Source organism: Rhinoderma darwinii, chromosome 1 (assembly GCF_050947455.1).
Source record: "Rhinoderma darwinii isolate aRhiDar2 chromosome 1, aRhiDar2.hap1, whole genome shotgun sequence".
Taxonomy (NCBI): Eukaryota; Metazoa; Chordata; class Amphibia; order Anura; family Rhinodermatidae; genus Rhinoderma; species Rhinoderma darwinii.
The window spans coordinates 182,176,378-182,191,322 of NC_134687.1; the positions used below are offsets into that span (position 1 = coordinate 182,176,378).

Here is a 14,945-nt window from a genome sequence, read left to right on the forward strand (position 1 = left end):
TCGCCACGTCCGTAACAACCTGTACAATAAATATATAACATTATTTACGATCATCGGTGTATGGTGTAAAAATAAATAAAGAAAACTGCAGCGGAACTGCTTTTTTTCTACATTTTTGCCAAAATAAAAATGTATTGAAATTAAACGATAATATAAATGTACCAAAAAATGGTACCTACATAAAGTACAACTCGTCCAGCAAAAAACCAAAGTCTCATACAGCTACGTCGGACACAAAATGAAGATGTTATGAGCGTCGGGATGAAAAGAGGGAAATATAAAAAAATTGTTCGGCCTCAAGGCCACAATTGGCCGTGTCTTTAAGGGGTTAGACATGCTTTTAAAAGCATCCAACTAATCATATGGAATTAAGAAGACACTTGGAGGTTATTTGAAGGTTGCTCTAATTTTTGCAAGACAATGTTAGCTTGCATAGAGTGACTAGTGCATGAGCTTGTTGCATAAAATATAGGGAAAATTGTGAAATATGGAAAATATGGGCTAGGGACTAACATTAAGCTACTCCTGTTTAGAAGTTCAAACCACATTCAGGAAATTGCATTATACTAAGAATGAGTAAAGCTTGGCAAAGGCCATATTCACACATGCAGTTTTTTAAGCCGTTGTTCTTTAGCCAAAGTCAGGTGTGGATCCAAAAAGAAGGAAAAGTATTAGGCTACATGCACACGTGTAATTTGATGCGGAAAATCCAAAATCCGCATCAAAACAGCAAGAAAACACAGTTAGTTTCATAGGTAAAATCAGCACTTAATATTGCGTATTTTGAGCATTTCTAGGGCTTGTTCACACACAACTGAATTGCTGCAGAAAATTTCTGCAGCAATTCCGTTGAAAGTCAAAGGCTTTCCGCTGCAGCAAAAACGCACCATTTCCTGCATTTTTTACGGCAGAAAATGGTGCGGAAATTCTGTCCACTTTCCGTAGCAGGAATTGACATGCTACAGTCCGAAAAATACGCACCGCAGGTCAATTTAACTCGAAAATTTTACGCAGCATGTGGACGAGATTTGTTAAACCTCATCCACTATGCTGCTACTGTATTCTGCTGTGTTTTTTCCGGCCGAAATTCCGGCCGTAAAAAACACGGCAATTCCGTTACGTGTGGACGAGTCCTTAGATGCGTATTTTAGAATTTGATGCAAAAACAGGTGCTGATTATCTGGTGTGGATTTTGATACATTTTTATAAACTTGTCAGATACAATTCTGAGACGGAAAGGCAAGAAAAATGTACCTGCTCCGGATTTTAAAATACGCACCACAGGTCAATTTACGTGCGTAAAAATGACCCAACGTGTATTATGCTGCGGATTTGCCCCCAGGAAATCCGCCAGCAAGTCCGATTGTAATACACATTGTGTGCATGTGGCCTAGGAAGGATTCTCAAAAAAAAAAAACATCAAAAACTCTAACAAAAGTTGCATTACAATTTCATGTGTCAATCTGGTCTAAAGAAAGGATTTATGTTTTTCCTCTTTTTGTTTCCGCTCCTGACTCCGGCTACAAAAAAAGGCTTCAAACTTCAAAAACTGTATGTGTGGATTCAGCCTATGCGCTCATGGACAAGACCATATTACAGGTCCAAACGGAGCTATTGTATGGCACCCAAATAAGTCTACCATGATATAATATGGAGCAACATGTACTTTTCTTCTGTTAGATTTTGTATGTATCCAACAGAAAAAAAAATGTCGCCAGAAAAATAAAGTCATGGCTCTCGGAATGTGGTAAGGAACAAACATGGAGAAAGGAACAACATTTTCCTTATATACCTAGAGTTGCTGCACTGAGGATCAGAAGGGAGCTGATTTTTGCTCCTTCTTGGTACATATCCACCAATCCTTTAGCAATGTCAGAGGCCCCACAGCGTAACCTGTATTAGCTGCAGAGTTCATGGAGTTTTTCCCACAATCCCACATGAGATTTGTTAATCCTCTCATCCCCGGTAGGATGTAGAGTATTTTTAGTCTCTACCAAGAACCTACACTGGAACTAATAAGTCCTCTTCTTTGATATGGATATGTGACCTTTAACTGTCAATTAACCTGGCTCTTAGAAACCCAGTTTTTGCCAATAGATGTTTTAACATTGGCTCTTTGACCTTTAAACAGCTACTACGTTATATTTTAAGTGTAATTTTGTCTGTTGTTAAAAGGTTTGAAACTGAACAACGTTGTAACATTAGGAAGACAACTCCTTGCAACAAGGAGAGGCAGCCCAGTGCTGGTATCATCATAGAATTTAATGCCTATATATCCTCGAGAATATTTTTGCTGCATGCTAGATTCAGATTTATAGGATTTAGTGGAATTTATTCATAAAACATTACTCAAATTATGAGATTTAAATACCATACTACTACTTGGCTGGTTATCCATTTACTTTTAACAAAGGGCACAGCTATAAGGTATTGATAAAATTAGATTGTCCTCTAGAAACTTCTTCCATTTGTTCTGTTGATCAGCAAGGAAGCTGCTTTAGGCCAGGATCACACACACAGTTTTGGTGCCGTTTTTGGCTCAGTTTTTTTGAGCCAAAGACAAAAGTGAACACAGAAAAAAAAAAAGGAGACGACCGAGTCTTTCCTTTATACTGTTACTTCTTTTTAGATCCATTTCTGGCTTTGGCAAACAAAAAAAAAAACTGGAGCCAAAAACTGCCATCGGCTATGTGATCATGTATGGATGTTTTTCTTAATATGTTAGGCTAAAAACTGAAATTTATCATATTTTCACCAAGTGCATTTTAACACATATATGCAAAATTAGCTCATTGTTCTTCTACACACCGGCACCCCATACAGGGGAAAAAAAGTATAACATATATTTTTTTTACATTTCTTTGGTTAGAATTTATTTTTACAGAAGTTTGAATGATTTACAGGTAGTTGGTATGCACATAGATACGGATAGATGGATAGATAGATAGACAGACAGACAGACAGACAGACAGACAGACAGACAGACAGATAGACAGATAGATAGATAGATAGATAGATAGATAGATAGATAGATAGATAGATAAGTGGCTGAAATCACAACAATAGGGGAAAATGCTAAATCTGGAGAGCCTTTAGATATACAGTATATTACATTATGCACTTTACATGTGCGTTTTCCAGGTTAGTGATAGTATCCTTGTCATGCTCATGGTGCTCTACAGTGGTAGTGCCAAAAGTTATGTTTATAAATCTCCTGTGCAATTTTCCTCAACCCAATCCTCTAAATATTATATACTCAGGTACCCAAACTGGGTTTCCTACCTGCTACTGACTGCATATGACTTCTACTATATGTGGTGCTACATACAGCACCAGGGCTTCTGCACAAAAAGGCCACGCCCTCTACTGGATAGTATGGAAACTTCCATGCCTGGGCAGCTAATGTCAACAAAGTTTAGTCATCATGTTGGATAACCAACAGGGATAGAGAGAACCTTTATACCTCCATAGTGCAGGAAACCAAAAGCAACATTTATTTTTATTATTTTTTTTAACACTTGATTATTGAAAAATATAGATTATAATATTATAAATTTTTATGAAAATGTATAGTGAATTGTGGGAATTCTGAAAATTATTGAAATTATATTGTCAATTTCAATACTATAAAAGCATTTTTACTGGATCAGAAGATAAATAAGCGACAGCAGGGTGCAGAAAATCAAATATGGAAGAACAGCAGACTCAAGACGAAAAAATGTCCTAAACGTCTGAAGTTTTCATCTGTCAACACAGGATAAACCACGTCCTAGAGGTGGTACAAAGTGGGTAGCGTATTGCTTACAAGTCTTCTGCACAATGTGCAAACAATTTACATCCAAATGAACTTGCTCAGCTGTGGAGGCCATCCGACTAGAAGACTTTCAGCATGTGTCTATCATCAGTGTTCTTCAGTTAGAGGTCATTCCCATGTGTTCGAGCACCCATTAGGAATACAGACTAACAATCATGTAGTGAATAATGGACCTCACAGTTATTGCTTTTTTCAGTTGATAGAAACCGGTTTCTAAAGATGATGCTATTAAATGTCCGCGATAAATACCTAGTTGAGTGCAAGCCAGCCTGCTGATCTTAAATCATATTAAATAGATGTTCTCAAGGTGGATGGACGCTCTCTGATGACAAGATGTCCACAACTAGGTCAGCCAATTGGCTTGGTACTTGGGAGCCACAGCTGTGGGATTAACAACGTGTGCCAAATCTCATGGTGGTACTTGATTGTGGATTATCACGTACGCATCAGGTGTAAGCAGATCCCTTTCACCTGTACACTGTTGGCAGGATTTAGCACTTTTTATGTCCTTTTTTTCCTTGAATTTGGCACATTAGGGTATACTTAGACGGTGCAGTTGTGCTGTGGTATGATTTTTATTTTATTTTATGTCCAATTGGGGGTGGGAGAATGGATTCCGCACAGCCTCGGTCGTTGTGCCACAATTATGGTGCACGGCCGCAGTCATGGCCAGTGGGAAGATATGACAGATTTATTAAGAGGCGTACACCGCTCAATAAATCTGTTGCATATTACTCCAGCGGAACAGACAGCTAAGGCCCCATGTACACGTCCGTAGTTTCTATCCGCAATTACGGATCCGTAATTGCGGATAAAATACTAACACATTCATTTCTATCGGCCACGAACACCTTCCTGTATATTTATTCGTGTGTGTCCGGGCTGTAGAAATGAGCCGCAAAAAATAGGACATGTCCTATTTTTCACATTTACGGACCATGCTCCTATACTTATTATTGTGAGCACGGTCCGCAAATGACAGTCCGTGGCACGTCCGTGCAGTATTTACTGCTACTTTTTTCCACGATGGGGATGGGTCCACATGTACCAGAAGTGCTGCGGCTTTTACCTGCAGATTTCTGTAGGTAAAATACACATCGACAAATTACAGTACCGGGCAAGTTCATGAGATTTTACCAATCTAAACCATACGCTGCAGACTTTCCATGGTGCAGATTTTAAAATATGCAGCATGACAATTTCTGTCGCAGATTTTCACTGTGGATTTAACCCCTTTCTATGTAGCATGGGAGAAATCCATGGTGAATCCATAGCAAAATCTGCACGTTATGCTGCAGAAAACACCATTGCATGTGGAACCGCAAATATATTGCAGTATTGCCACAATCACAAAATTCATTGAAAAAAGCTACCGAATCGCAAAAAAATTAAATAAAATGTATCATACACCTTGAAGCCACAGCAATACTAAGGGTATGTTCACACGGCAGCGTCCGTAACGGCCGAAATTACGGGGCTGTTTTCAGGAGAAAACAGCCCCATCATTTCAGCCGTAACGGCATGTGCAGGCGTTTGAACGCCGTGTCCATTACGGACGTGATTGGCGCTGCTTTTCATTGGAGTCAATGAATAATGGCTCCAGTTACGCCCCAAGAAGTGACAGATCACTTCTTTGACGCGGGCGTCTATTTACGCGCCGTCTTTTGACAGCGGCGCGTAAATATACGCCTCGTGTGAACAGAAAAACGTCAGCCCATTGCTTTCAATGGGCAGATGTTTGTCAACGCATTCAAGCCGTAATTTCGGACGTAATTCTGGGGTTAATACGCCCGATTTACGTTCGTAATTAGTGTGTGTGAACATACCCTAAGGGCTTATTCAGACGAACGTAAAATACGCGCGTGTAACGCGCGTGATTTTCACGTGCGTTGCCCGTAGCTATATTAGACAATGGGGCCGTGCAGACATGGCAGCGTTTTTTGCGCAGCGTTGCTCCGTTGCAAAAAACTCACGACATGTCCGTTGATTCAGCGTTTTCAACGCATCACGCACCCATTGAAGTCAATGGGTGCGTGAAAACCACGCATGTCGCACGGAAGCACTTCCGTGCGAACTGCGTGTTTGCGCAACAGCTGTCAAAAGGATGAATGTAAACAGAAAAGCACCACGTGCTTTTCTGTTTCCGAACATCCAAACGGAGTGTCTTTGCGATTAGCGAAACCCGACAACCGAAGCTAACTTCACCGGGTTCGGCCAAACTCGGCAAAAAAAATTCCGGTCCGCGACGTCGGGAGACATTCACTGTGCATGGTGCTGAAAGAGTTAAACTGTTTCAGCACCATGGACAGTGACTTGCGATCCCAAAATACATGAACCTGTAAAAAAAACCGAAGTTCTAACTTACCGATTACTCCTGTCTCCTTCCTGCAGTCCGACCTCCCGGGATGACACTTCAGTTCAAGTGACAGCTCCAGCCAATCACAGGCCAAGCACAGGCTGCAGCCAATCACAGGCTGCAGCGGTCACTTGGACTGCCGCGTCATCCAGGGAGGTGGGGCTCGATGTCAAGAGAGGCGCGTCACCAAGGACGCGTCACCAAGGACGCGTCACCAAGGCAACGGTCGGGAAGTTCTCGGTAAGTAGGAACTTTATCTTTTTTTTAACAGGTTTTTCGCTGTTGTGTTCGGCATTCACTGTCGAGGGTGCTGAAAGATTTAGCTCTTTCAGCACCTTGGACAGTGACGGGCGTCGACAAGCCTCATCTCTATGATGCCGGCTGCGCGAAAATCACGCAGCCGCGCATCAGACACGGATGACACTCGCAGCTGTCAAATAGTGTTTGCGCGCGCAAAACGCTGCATTGTTTGCGCGCGCAAAAACGCAACGCTCGTGTGAATCCGGCCCAAGTGTATGAGACTGGGTTCACATAGATTTTTTTTTATTTAAGTTAACACTACGAGTGGATACAAAGTGAAGGGGAAGACTATCTTTAGCATCTAACTCTGGCCTTAGGTAAAAAAAAAAGAAAAAGAAAAAAGCATAAAAAACTGCCCTTTGTGAACCTGACCTAATACTTGTGTTTTACGGCATTTCATTGAATTGTATAAAATATTTTTTCCCTAATTGAAGTCAGTAAGGAAATACTCCATCAGGGCATGATAGGGTATGCTGTGGTTTGAATAAGAAGATATTAAAATATTCTCATGAAGTATGAGTGCCCATACATGTAGTGGTAGAGTGCCATGTGACCAAGGACTGCACCGCAAAAACAGCACCTAGTTTAACCGTGATTTGCAGCAGTTTTGCCCACGCGGCTTGTACAGGTAAACATGTTTCATCTGTACAAGCTGCTTGGCCAAATACAGCAAAACTGGTTTCTAACCACATGGCACACTACTGCTAGGTTTACAAGCACCCTAAGCCAATAATTTAATCGAAAGACAAACTAGCTGTACACTTCTCATTGAGATATTTTGGCACTATTTTCTGGCAATATTTCAAGTAAGCTTGGCTCTAGCCGTAACTCCCATAGAAGAAAATGGAGAGAGACGCACAGCCACATCTGCATTCACCCTCGATCTGGTGGATGGGAGACACTCGTTCTCCAATCGATTAGCCTCTGATTATAAACAGTTTCCATTCACTAAGGCTGGATTCACACGAACGTTGCGTTTTTGCGCGCGTGAAAAACGCGCCGTTTCGGTTGCATTGGAGTTGCGTGTGGCATCCGTTTGGGCAGCGTGATAGCGTATTTAACGCGCTTTTTACGCGCGTCAAAACAACGGAGGGTGGAGTAATGGAGAGGGCAGCCTACAAAAAGACACCTTCTCCAACACCTGCTTGCTGGGAGAACATGTTCGCATCAAGATTTCACGTTACCTCACACTTTGGCCCGTGTTTGTTGTTTTTGGGTGGTTTTACAGGTAAAAAAACTACTATTGCTGCAGATGTCAGTGTAAACTGTGCGCATGTGCTCAGAAAGTGAAAAGCCACTTCCTGGTTTGTAGTTGTTTTGTCTAGTCTGCTCAACTCATTTACATAGACTTAACAAGTGTTGCATGAAAAACGCTGTGCGTACGGAGGTGCTTCCGTGTGCCCTGCGTTGTTTTCACGCACTCATTGACTTCAATGGGTGCGTGATGCGTTGAAAACGCTGAATCAACGGACATGTCGTGCCTTTTTGGCAACGGAGCAACGCTGAGCAAAAACCACGCACATGTCTGCACGGCCCCATAGACTAATATAGGTCCGGGCAACGCGCATATTTTACGTTCGTCTGAATAAAGCCTAACAGAAGGCAGAAAGCAAAAATCGTAAAAAAAAATAATGAGGCATTGGAACACAAGTTATGACTTTATGTTATACAATCATTAATATTTACATACGGCTGGACAACACTATAAAAATGTATGTATGTTTTCCACAATCATCCTCGATGCACCTCCATGACTATTTGTTTTTACGCTCCGTGGGGGAGATTTATTAGGACTGGTGTTTCATAAACAGTTCAATGGAGTAAGACGCGACACATTTATTTAAAGGCAAACGCCTCTTGACAATTGTGTTGCATTTTTTGGGTGGCCGCACGCCACAAACTTGGCACAACAATCGCAATCGCAGGGACTACTACCTTATCCCTATCCCCCCAGATTGGATATAAAGTAAAAAATATGAACGTAAAATATCAACGTCATGAGTGGTGCGTCACATACAATGTCCTGACGCTGCCCAAAGTCTGTACCTTTCATGAGCCGCGGCCTGCAGTGAGAGCCTGAGGGGATCTGGGAAAGAAAAGCGGAGTGGTGAGATCATTGCATGTTTTTATTTATTATCTTAATATAATTTTATTGTCAAAGGGGAAATTGGAGGAGGTAGTCTAATTGGGGGGGGCAAGGTACGTGGCCTGGCTCGAGCCTCTACCTTGCTACTCCCCATAGAGTAAAATCTAAGCCAGCTCCTGGCGTACATTTCCGCTTCATTTTATGCCATTTTTCTGATGTAAATTATAGTAAATATGGGGACCCTGCCCCTTTTGATAAGCCATACCACTTTTTAAAAAGTGGTGAGGGTGGCGTTAAATGCCTAAAAGCTGCAATTTTTACCTCAAATTTAGATTTTTGGGCCTTTTGCAACCTTTCTTTACCAGAAAACTGGCATAGAAAGGTTAATAAACTCCTTCCAATGTGTTAGTACATAAAATTCATTCATATATGATAGATAATATCTCCTGGCATGGGTCATATTCTCGTCTTTGAAGACTCTTACTTCACTGTCTAAGGCCTCATGCACACAAACATATATTTTTCCTTACGTAAATACTGGCGGAAATACGGGTCCTTGGTCACACGTATTCGACCCGTATTGCACCAGTATTTATGGACCCGTGCCCGTAAATACGGGTCCGGTGTCACCCTTATTCCACCCGTATTTACGGGCACGTTTTCGCTGCAAGATTTACTGCACTATTCGGCAGCCCTTCTCTCTATCAGTGCAGGATAGAGAGAAGGGGCAGCCCTTTCTGCAGTAAAAGTAAAAGATGTTCATACTTACCCTGCCATTGTCTTTGTGATGCGTCCCTCTTTCGACATCCAGCCCGACCTCCCTGGATGACGCGGCAGTCCATGTGACCGCTGCAGCCTGTGATTGGCTGCAACGGTCACATGGGCTGAAACGTCATCCCAGGAGGCCGGACTGGGGGAAGAAGCAGGGAGTTCTGGGTAAGTATGAACGTCTTTTCTTTTTTACACGTTGATCTATATTGTGATCGGTAGCCACTGTCCAGGGTGCTGAAACAGTTACTACCGATCGTTTAACTCTTTCAGCACCCTGGACAGTGACTATCCCGTGACGTCGCCTAGCAACGCTCCCGCAATTACGGGTGCACACATGTAGTTACCCGTAATTACAGGAGCCCCGTAGACTTCTATGGGCCTGCCCGTGGCGTAAAAAAAAACTAGATTTGGTATTGTTGAAATCGTAACGACCCACTGAATAAAGTTATTATGTTATTTATACCACACGGCGTAAATTTAAGAGACGAAAAAAAGAGTGACGAAAATTCAGTTTTCTTCCTATTATCCCACCAAAAAAAGTTAATAAAAGTTAATCAATAAATTATAAGTACCCCAAAATGGTGCTATTAAAAAATACAACTTGTCCCGCAAAATAGTCCTTATATGTCGACCGAAAAATAAAAAAGTTATAGCTCTTTGAATGAGACGATGAAGAAAACGTAAAAAATTGCTTGTCATTAAGGTTTAAAATACCTTCGGTATTAAAGGATTAATGATCTTGCAATAGGATGTTTCACAATATATCATCATGACTTCCGTTAATGCATCAGACCTGTTTCCTCTTGACGGCAAGTTTTTGTACATTTATTAGCAGAAGTCACTTTGTCAGCTTTGTCTTGACATCAAGTAATGTGGATATTATAGATAATAGTAAACTGAATTATTTACAAACATGCGGTTTTGTAAAAAAAAAATTTTTTTTTTGCTTTTTTGCCAGCTGGTTCCATGAGAATCTATCCCGACATGCAGCTGAAGCTCTTCTGCTTTCAAATGGGCAGGATGGGAGTTATCTCCTGAGGAAGAGTGACTCAAAGGAAAATGTGTACTCCTTGTCAGTGAGGTAGGTACCTCAAGGTTAAATTTGGGTTGCTGGTGGGTCCAAGTGACTTTAACGTGTTAGATTCTCTTTTCTTGCAATATGTTGCCGTTATTTTACTTGGAAGCATAATTAATTAAAGGGGTTGTCTGGTTCCAGCAAATTAATGTTATTTTTTGTATAATTAATGTATACAATTTTCCAACATATTTTCTGTATTAATTGCTCACGGTTTTCAAGATCTCTGCTTGTTGTTATTCAGTAGGAACATTCATTGTTTACTTTCAGTGGATACAATTCTGTCCATGGTCATGTGATGGAGACACAGGTGCACGGCTTGTTACAGTTACACTATGTGTATTAGGGTATGTTCACACGGCAGCGTCTGTTACGGCTGAGATTACGGAGCTGTTTTCAGGAGAAAACAGCACTGTAATTTCAGCCGTAATGGCATGTGCAGGCGTCTTTCGCTGCGTCCATTACGGACGTAATTGGAGCTGGTTTTCCATGGAGTCCATGGAAAACGGCTCCATTTACGTCTGAAGCAGTGACAGGCACTTCTTTGACGCGGGCGTCTTTTCTACGCGCCACCTTTTGACAGCGGCGCGTAAAAAAAATGAATGGGCAGATGTTTGCCGACGCTTTTGAGCCGCATTTTTGGACGTAATTCGGGGCTAAAACGCCCGAATTACGTCCGTAAATAGTGTGTGTGAACCCAGCCTTAGAGCTGTGTCTTCTAACGATCCCAGTACCTGTGTGTCCATCACATGACCATGGACAGAATTGTATCTACTGGAAGTAAATAATGAATGTACCTACTGAATGACACTGTAAGTGCAGATTCACACGAACGTTGCGTCTTTGCGCGCGCAAACAACGCGGCGTTTTGCGAGCGCAAAAACCATTTGACAGCTGCGTGTGTCATGCGTGTCTGATGCGCGGCTGCGTGATTTTCGCGCAGCCGGCATCATAGAGATGAGGCTTGTCAACGCCCGTCACTGTCCAAGGTGCTGAAAGAGCTAAATCTTTCAGCACCCTCGACAGTGAATGCCGAACACAACAGCGAAAAACCTGTAAAAAAAAAAGATAAAGTTCCTACTTACCGAGAACTTCCCGGCCGTTGCCTTGGTGACGCATCCTTGGTGACGCGCCTCTCTTGACATCGGGCCCCACCTCCCTGGATGACGCGGCAGTCCAAGTGACCGCTGCAGCCTGTGATTGGCTGCAGCCTGTGCTTGGCCTGTGATTGGCTGGAGCTGTCACTTGAACTGAAGTGTCATCCCGGGAGGTCGGACTGCAGGAAGGAGACAGGAGTAATCGGTAAGTTAGAACTTCGGTTTTTTTTACAGGTTCATGTATTTTGGGATCGCAAGTCACTGTCCATGGTGCTGAAACAGTTTAACTCTTTCAGCACCATGCACAGTGAATGTCTCCCGACGTCGCGGACCGGAATTTTTTTTGCCGGGTTCGGCCAAAGCGAGTTTGGCCGAACCCGGTGAAGTTAGCTTCGGTTGTCGGGGTTCGCTCCTCGCAAAGACACTCCGTTTGGATGCTTGAAAACAGAAAAGCACGTGGTGCTTTTCTGTTTCCATTCATCCTTTTGACAGCTCGTGCGCTGTTTCAGTCTGTTCGCACGGAAGTGCTTCCGTGCGACCTGCCTGGTTTTCACGCACCCATTGACTTCAATGGGTGCGTGATGCGTGAAATACGCAGAGTTATTGAACCTGTCGCGTATTTTGCGCAGCGAACAAACGCTGCTCAAAATACACGGACTGTGTGTACTGCCCCATAGACTTCTATAGGGCATTGCGTGCCGCGCGAAAACCACGCGGCCTACACGCTGCCAAATCACGTTCGTGTGAATCCCCCCTAAAGGGAAGTGTTCCATATATATATATATATAGCAGAAAAAGAAATGGCGACATGAGTTAACCCTTTCCCACCTGACACATTACCCTAATTTCCCCTGAGTTAACCCTTTCCCACTTTCCTGCACATTACCTACACACCTGTTCCCATTGTTAACCCTTTACTGGAGTATCCCATTGCAGGATACGCTTTACCTGATTAACTTAGTGTACAGGGACATGTATATTTAGGAGGGAGTGGGACAGAAATAATGAGCGTGAATGTATTGTAACGTAACTTATATGTATGTCTAGGTAAGTGGGTGGTGGTATAGATTAGGATTGTGATACCTTGTTTATACTGTAACACGTATAGTGCCATTGTATCCAGTACACACTAAGTTATTATGTGTATTGGGATGCACTGATACCATACTGTGATTATTTACTGTGTTTGGTGTGATTACTGTAAATATACCCTTATTTACTTACAATCGTATTCCCTTACTTAGTTACAAAAGAAAATAGATTGACGTTAGTATAAGAAAAAGGTAAGGGAACTAGGCATAACGCTAGTGACCCTAATATAAAAGAGGTTGTAGTAGTGGGCGACGCTAGCAGGTGAACCCCGCTATTACTCCAGCCCCTTTAACAGGCATCAAGCAGAGATCTTGAAAACCATTAGAATTTAATACATAAAGTATATTGGAAAATTGTATAGCTTTTAATTATGCATAAAAACAACATTAATTTACTGAAACCGGACAAGCCCTTTATGTATATTCATGTACATTTTAAAGCTATCAGTTTTTAATATTTGTAAAGTGTTCATTTACAAGTGTTATACAATGGGGTGTACATATATATACTTCAATATGAGCCGCATTACATGATATGGCACAGTAAAAATTCCTCAACTGAGCCTAATATACGGTATGTCAAAAGTTGTACAGACAAAAAATTATTATATATCATTTTCAGATAACTGAGGTAGTTTTGGGGAAGTAGAATGAGTCAATATGATTAAAAGAGTAAAAATATAAATCAGAGTAACAAAATAAAAGCAGGGTTGACCAAAAATGTCTAGACCTGTTAGTATTCATAGCGTGAAGAATGATTGTGCCATACCTTATCTTTGTCCCTAGTGCCAAATTTAAAAGATTATGTCTGAGGGCAAGTTTAGTAAAATGATATGTAATCAATACTAACAGTACAGTACAGTGCTGACGTATGCCCAAAATATATTTCTTTACCAAAGGCTGGACTCTGCAACAAGTTTTTGTTATTTATTATACTTAGGCCAGATTGAGACGAACGTGATTTGCGTCCGTGCAGCCGGCGTGGTTTTCACACAGCTCGCGCGGACCAATACAAGTCTATGGGGCAGTGCAGACAGTCCGTGAGTTTTGCGCAGCGTTAGTCTGCTGCGTAAAACGCACGACATGTTCTATATTTAGGCGTTTTTCGCGCATCACGCACCCATTGAAGTCAATGGGTGCGTGAAAATCACGCATGCCCCACGGAAAAACTTCCGTGGGACAAGCGTTATTCGCGCAATAACAGTAAAATAATGAATGTAAACAGAAAAGCACCACGTGCTTTTCTGTTTACAAACATCCAAACGGAGTGTCATAAAGATGGCGGCTGCGCGGAAAGCACGCAGCCACGCATCCATATGAACAGGGCACACGAAGGTGTCACGCTACTGCCACGCGCGCAAAACGCATGCGTTTTGTGCGTGCGCAAAAACGCTCACGTTCGTCTGAATCCGGCCTTAGCCAGAGCATAAAGATATGCAATCTTTTGCTTAAAAGACAAGCATGACATGGCTATGGAGGCCTGGCTTTGGAGAGGGTTCACAGGTTCTACTAAGGACTTCTCAGGGTCCACCACAAAGATGTTTGTGAGATACAGTGGTGGACCTTTCCACTTAAAATTGAAATCCTGTTTTCATTGAGTGTCTCACTAGTTATTACTGCACAGGCTCACCTCCATTACCAGGGGTGGACAACGGAAAGTATTTGTACGTTATACGCGTTAACCGATTTTGGTGCTGATGTCAATTACAGTGAACGAAACCATGGAGCAGGCAGGGACCGGTTAATGCCCTGGATTTTGTTCAATTTAGCCAAAACGTATCCCACTGTATGGCATACAGTGTGATACGTTTCTTCGGGAGTGGAGCTTTCCCAGGGCTGGAGTCCCCGCGAAGATCTTCTACTAGCGCTCTGCCCAGGGACTCTGGGGCTGTTCCTTATGTCCATATATGTCAGGCTTCGTTCACATCTGCGTCGGGACTCCGTTCATGGGTTTCGTTTGACTTTTCCGTCAGGGGAACCCATGAATGGAAACCAAACTGAAACAAACAGAAACCATAGCTTTCCATTTGCATTACCATTGATTTCAATAGTAACGCATCAGTTGCAAATGTTTTCCGTTTGTCTCCATTCTATAAGGTTTCCGTTGTTTGGACGGAATCAATAGCGCAGTTGACTGCATGGTTTTGATGTATTTTTTTTAGCTGCACCTCAAACGCTACATGTGAATATACCCTCTCCCGCACAAAAACTATAACTAAACGTTTCCCTTGCATAACATCTACAGCAAAGCCCCCCTACCCTACACAAATTAACTATAAGGGACTCTTAAATCGTCGAGGTCAAATCACGTTTTTTGCAACAGTTTTTGTAAAATTGCTTTATAACCATGTCATT

The 14,945-nt window shown here is 42.2% G+C and overlaps 1 protein-coding gene across 1 annotated transcript in view; it reads left to right on the plus strand.

The window, feature by feature from the left end:
- Positions 1–14,945, plus strand: part of DAPP1 (dual adaptor of phosphotyrosine and 3-phosphoinositides 1) — a 142,718-nt gene that overhangs the window by 55,157 nt on the left and 72,616 nt on the right. The window contains exon 2 of the mRNA XM_075849770.1: positions 10,286–10,408. Coding sequence (XP_075705885.1) covers positions 10,286–10,408 — 123 coding nt within the window. The remainder of the gene's footprint in view (positions 1–10,285; positions 10,409–14,945) is intronic.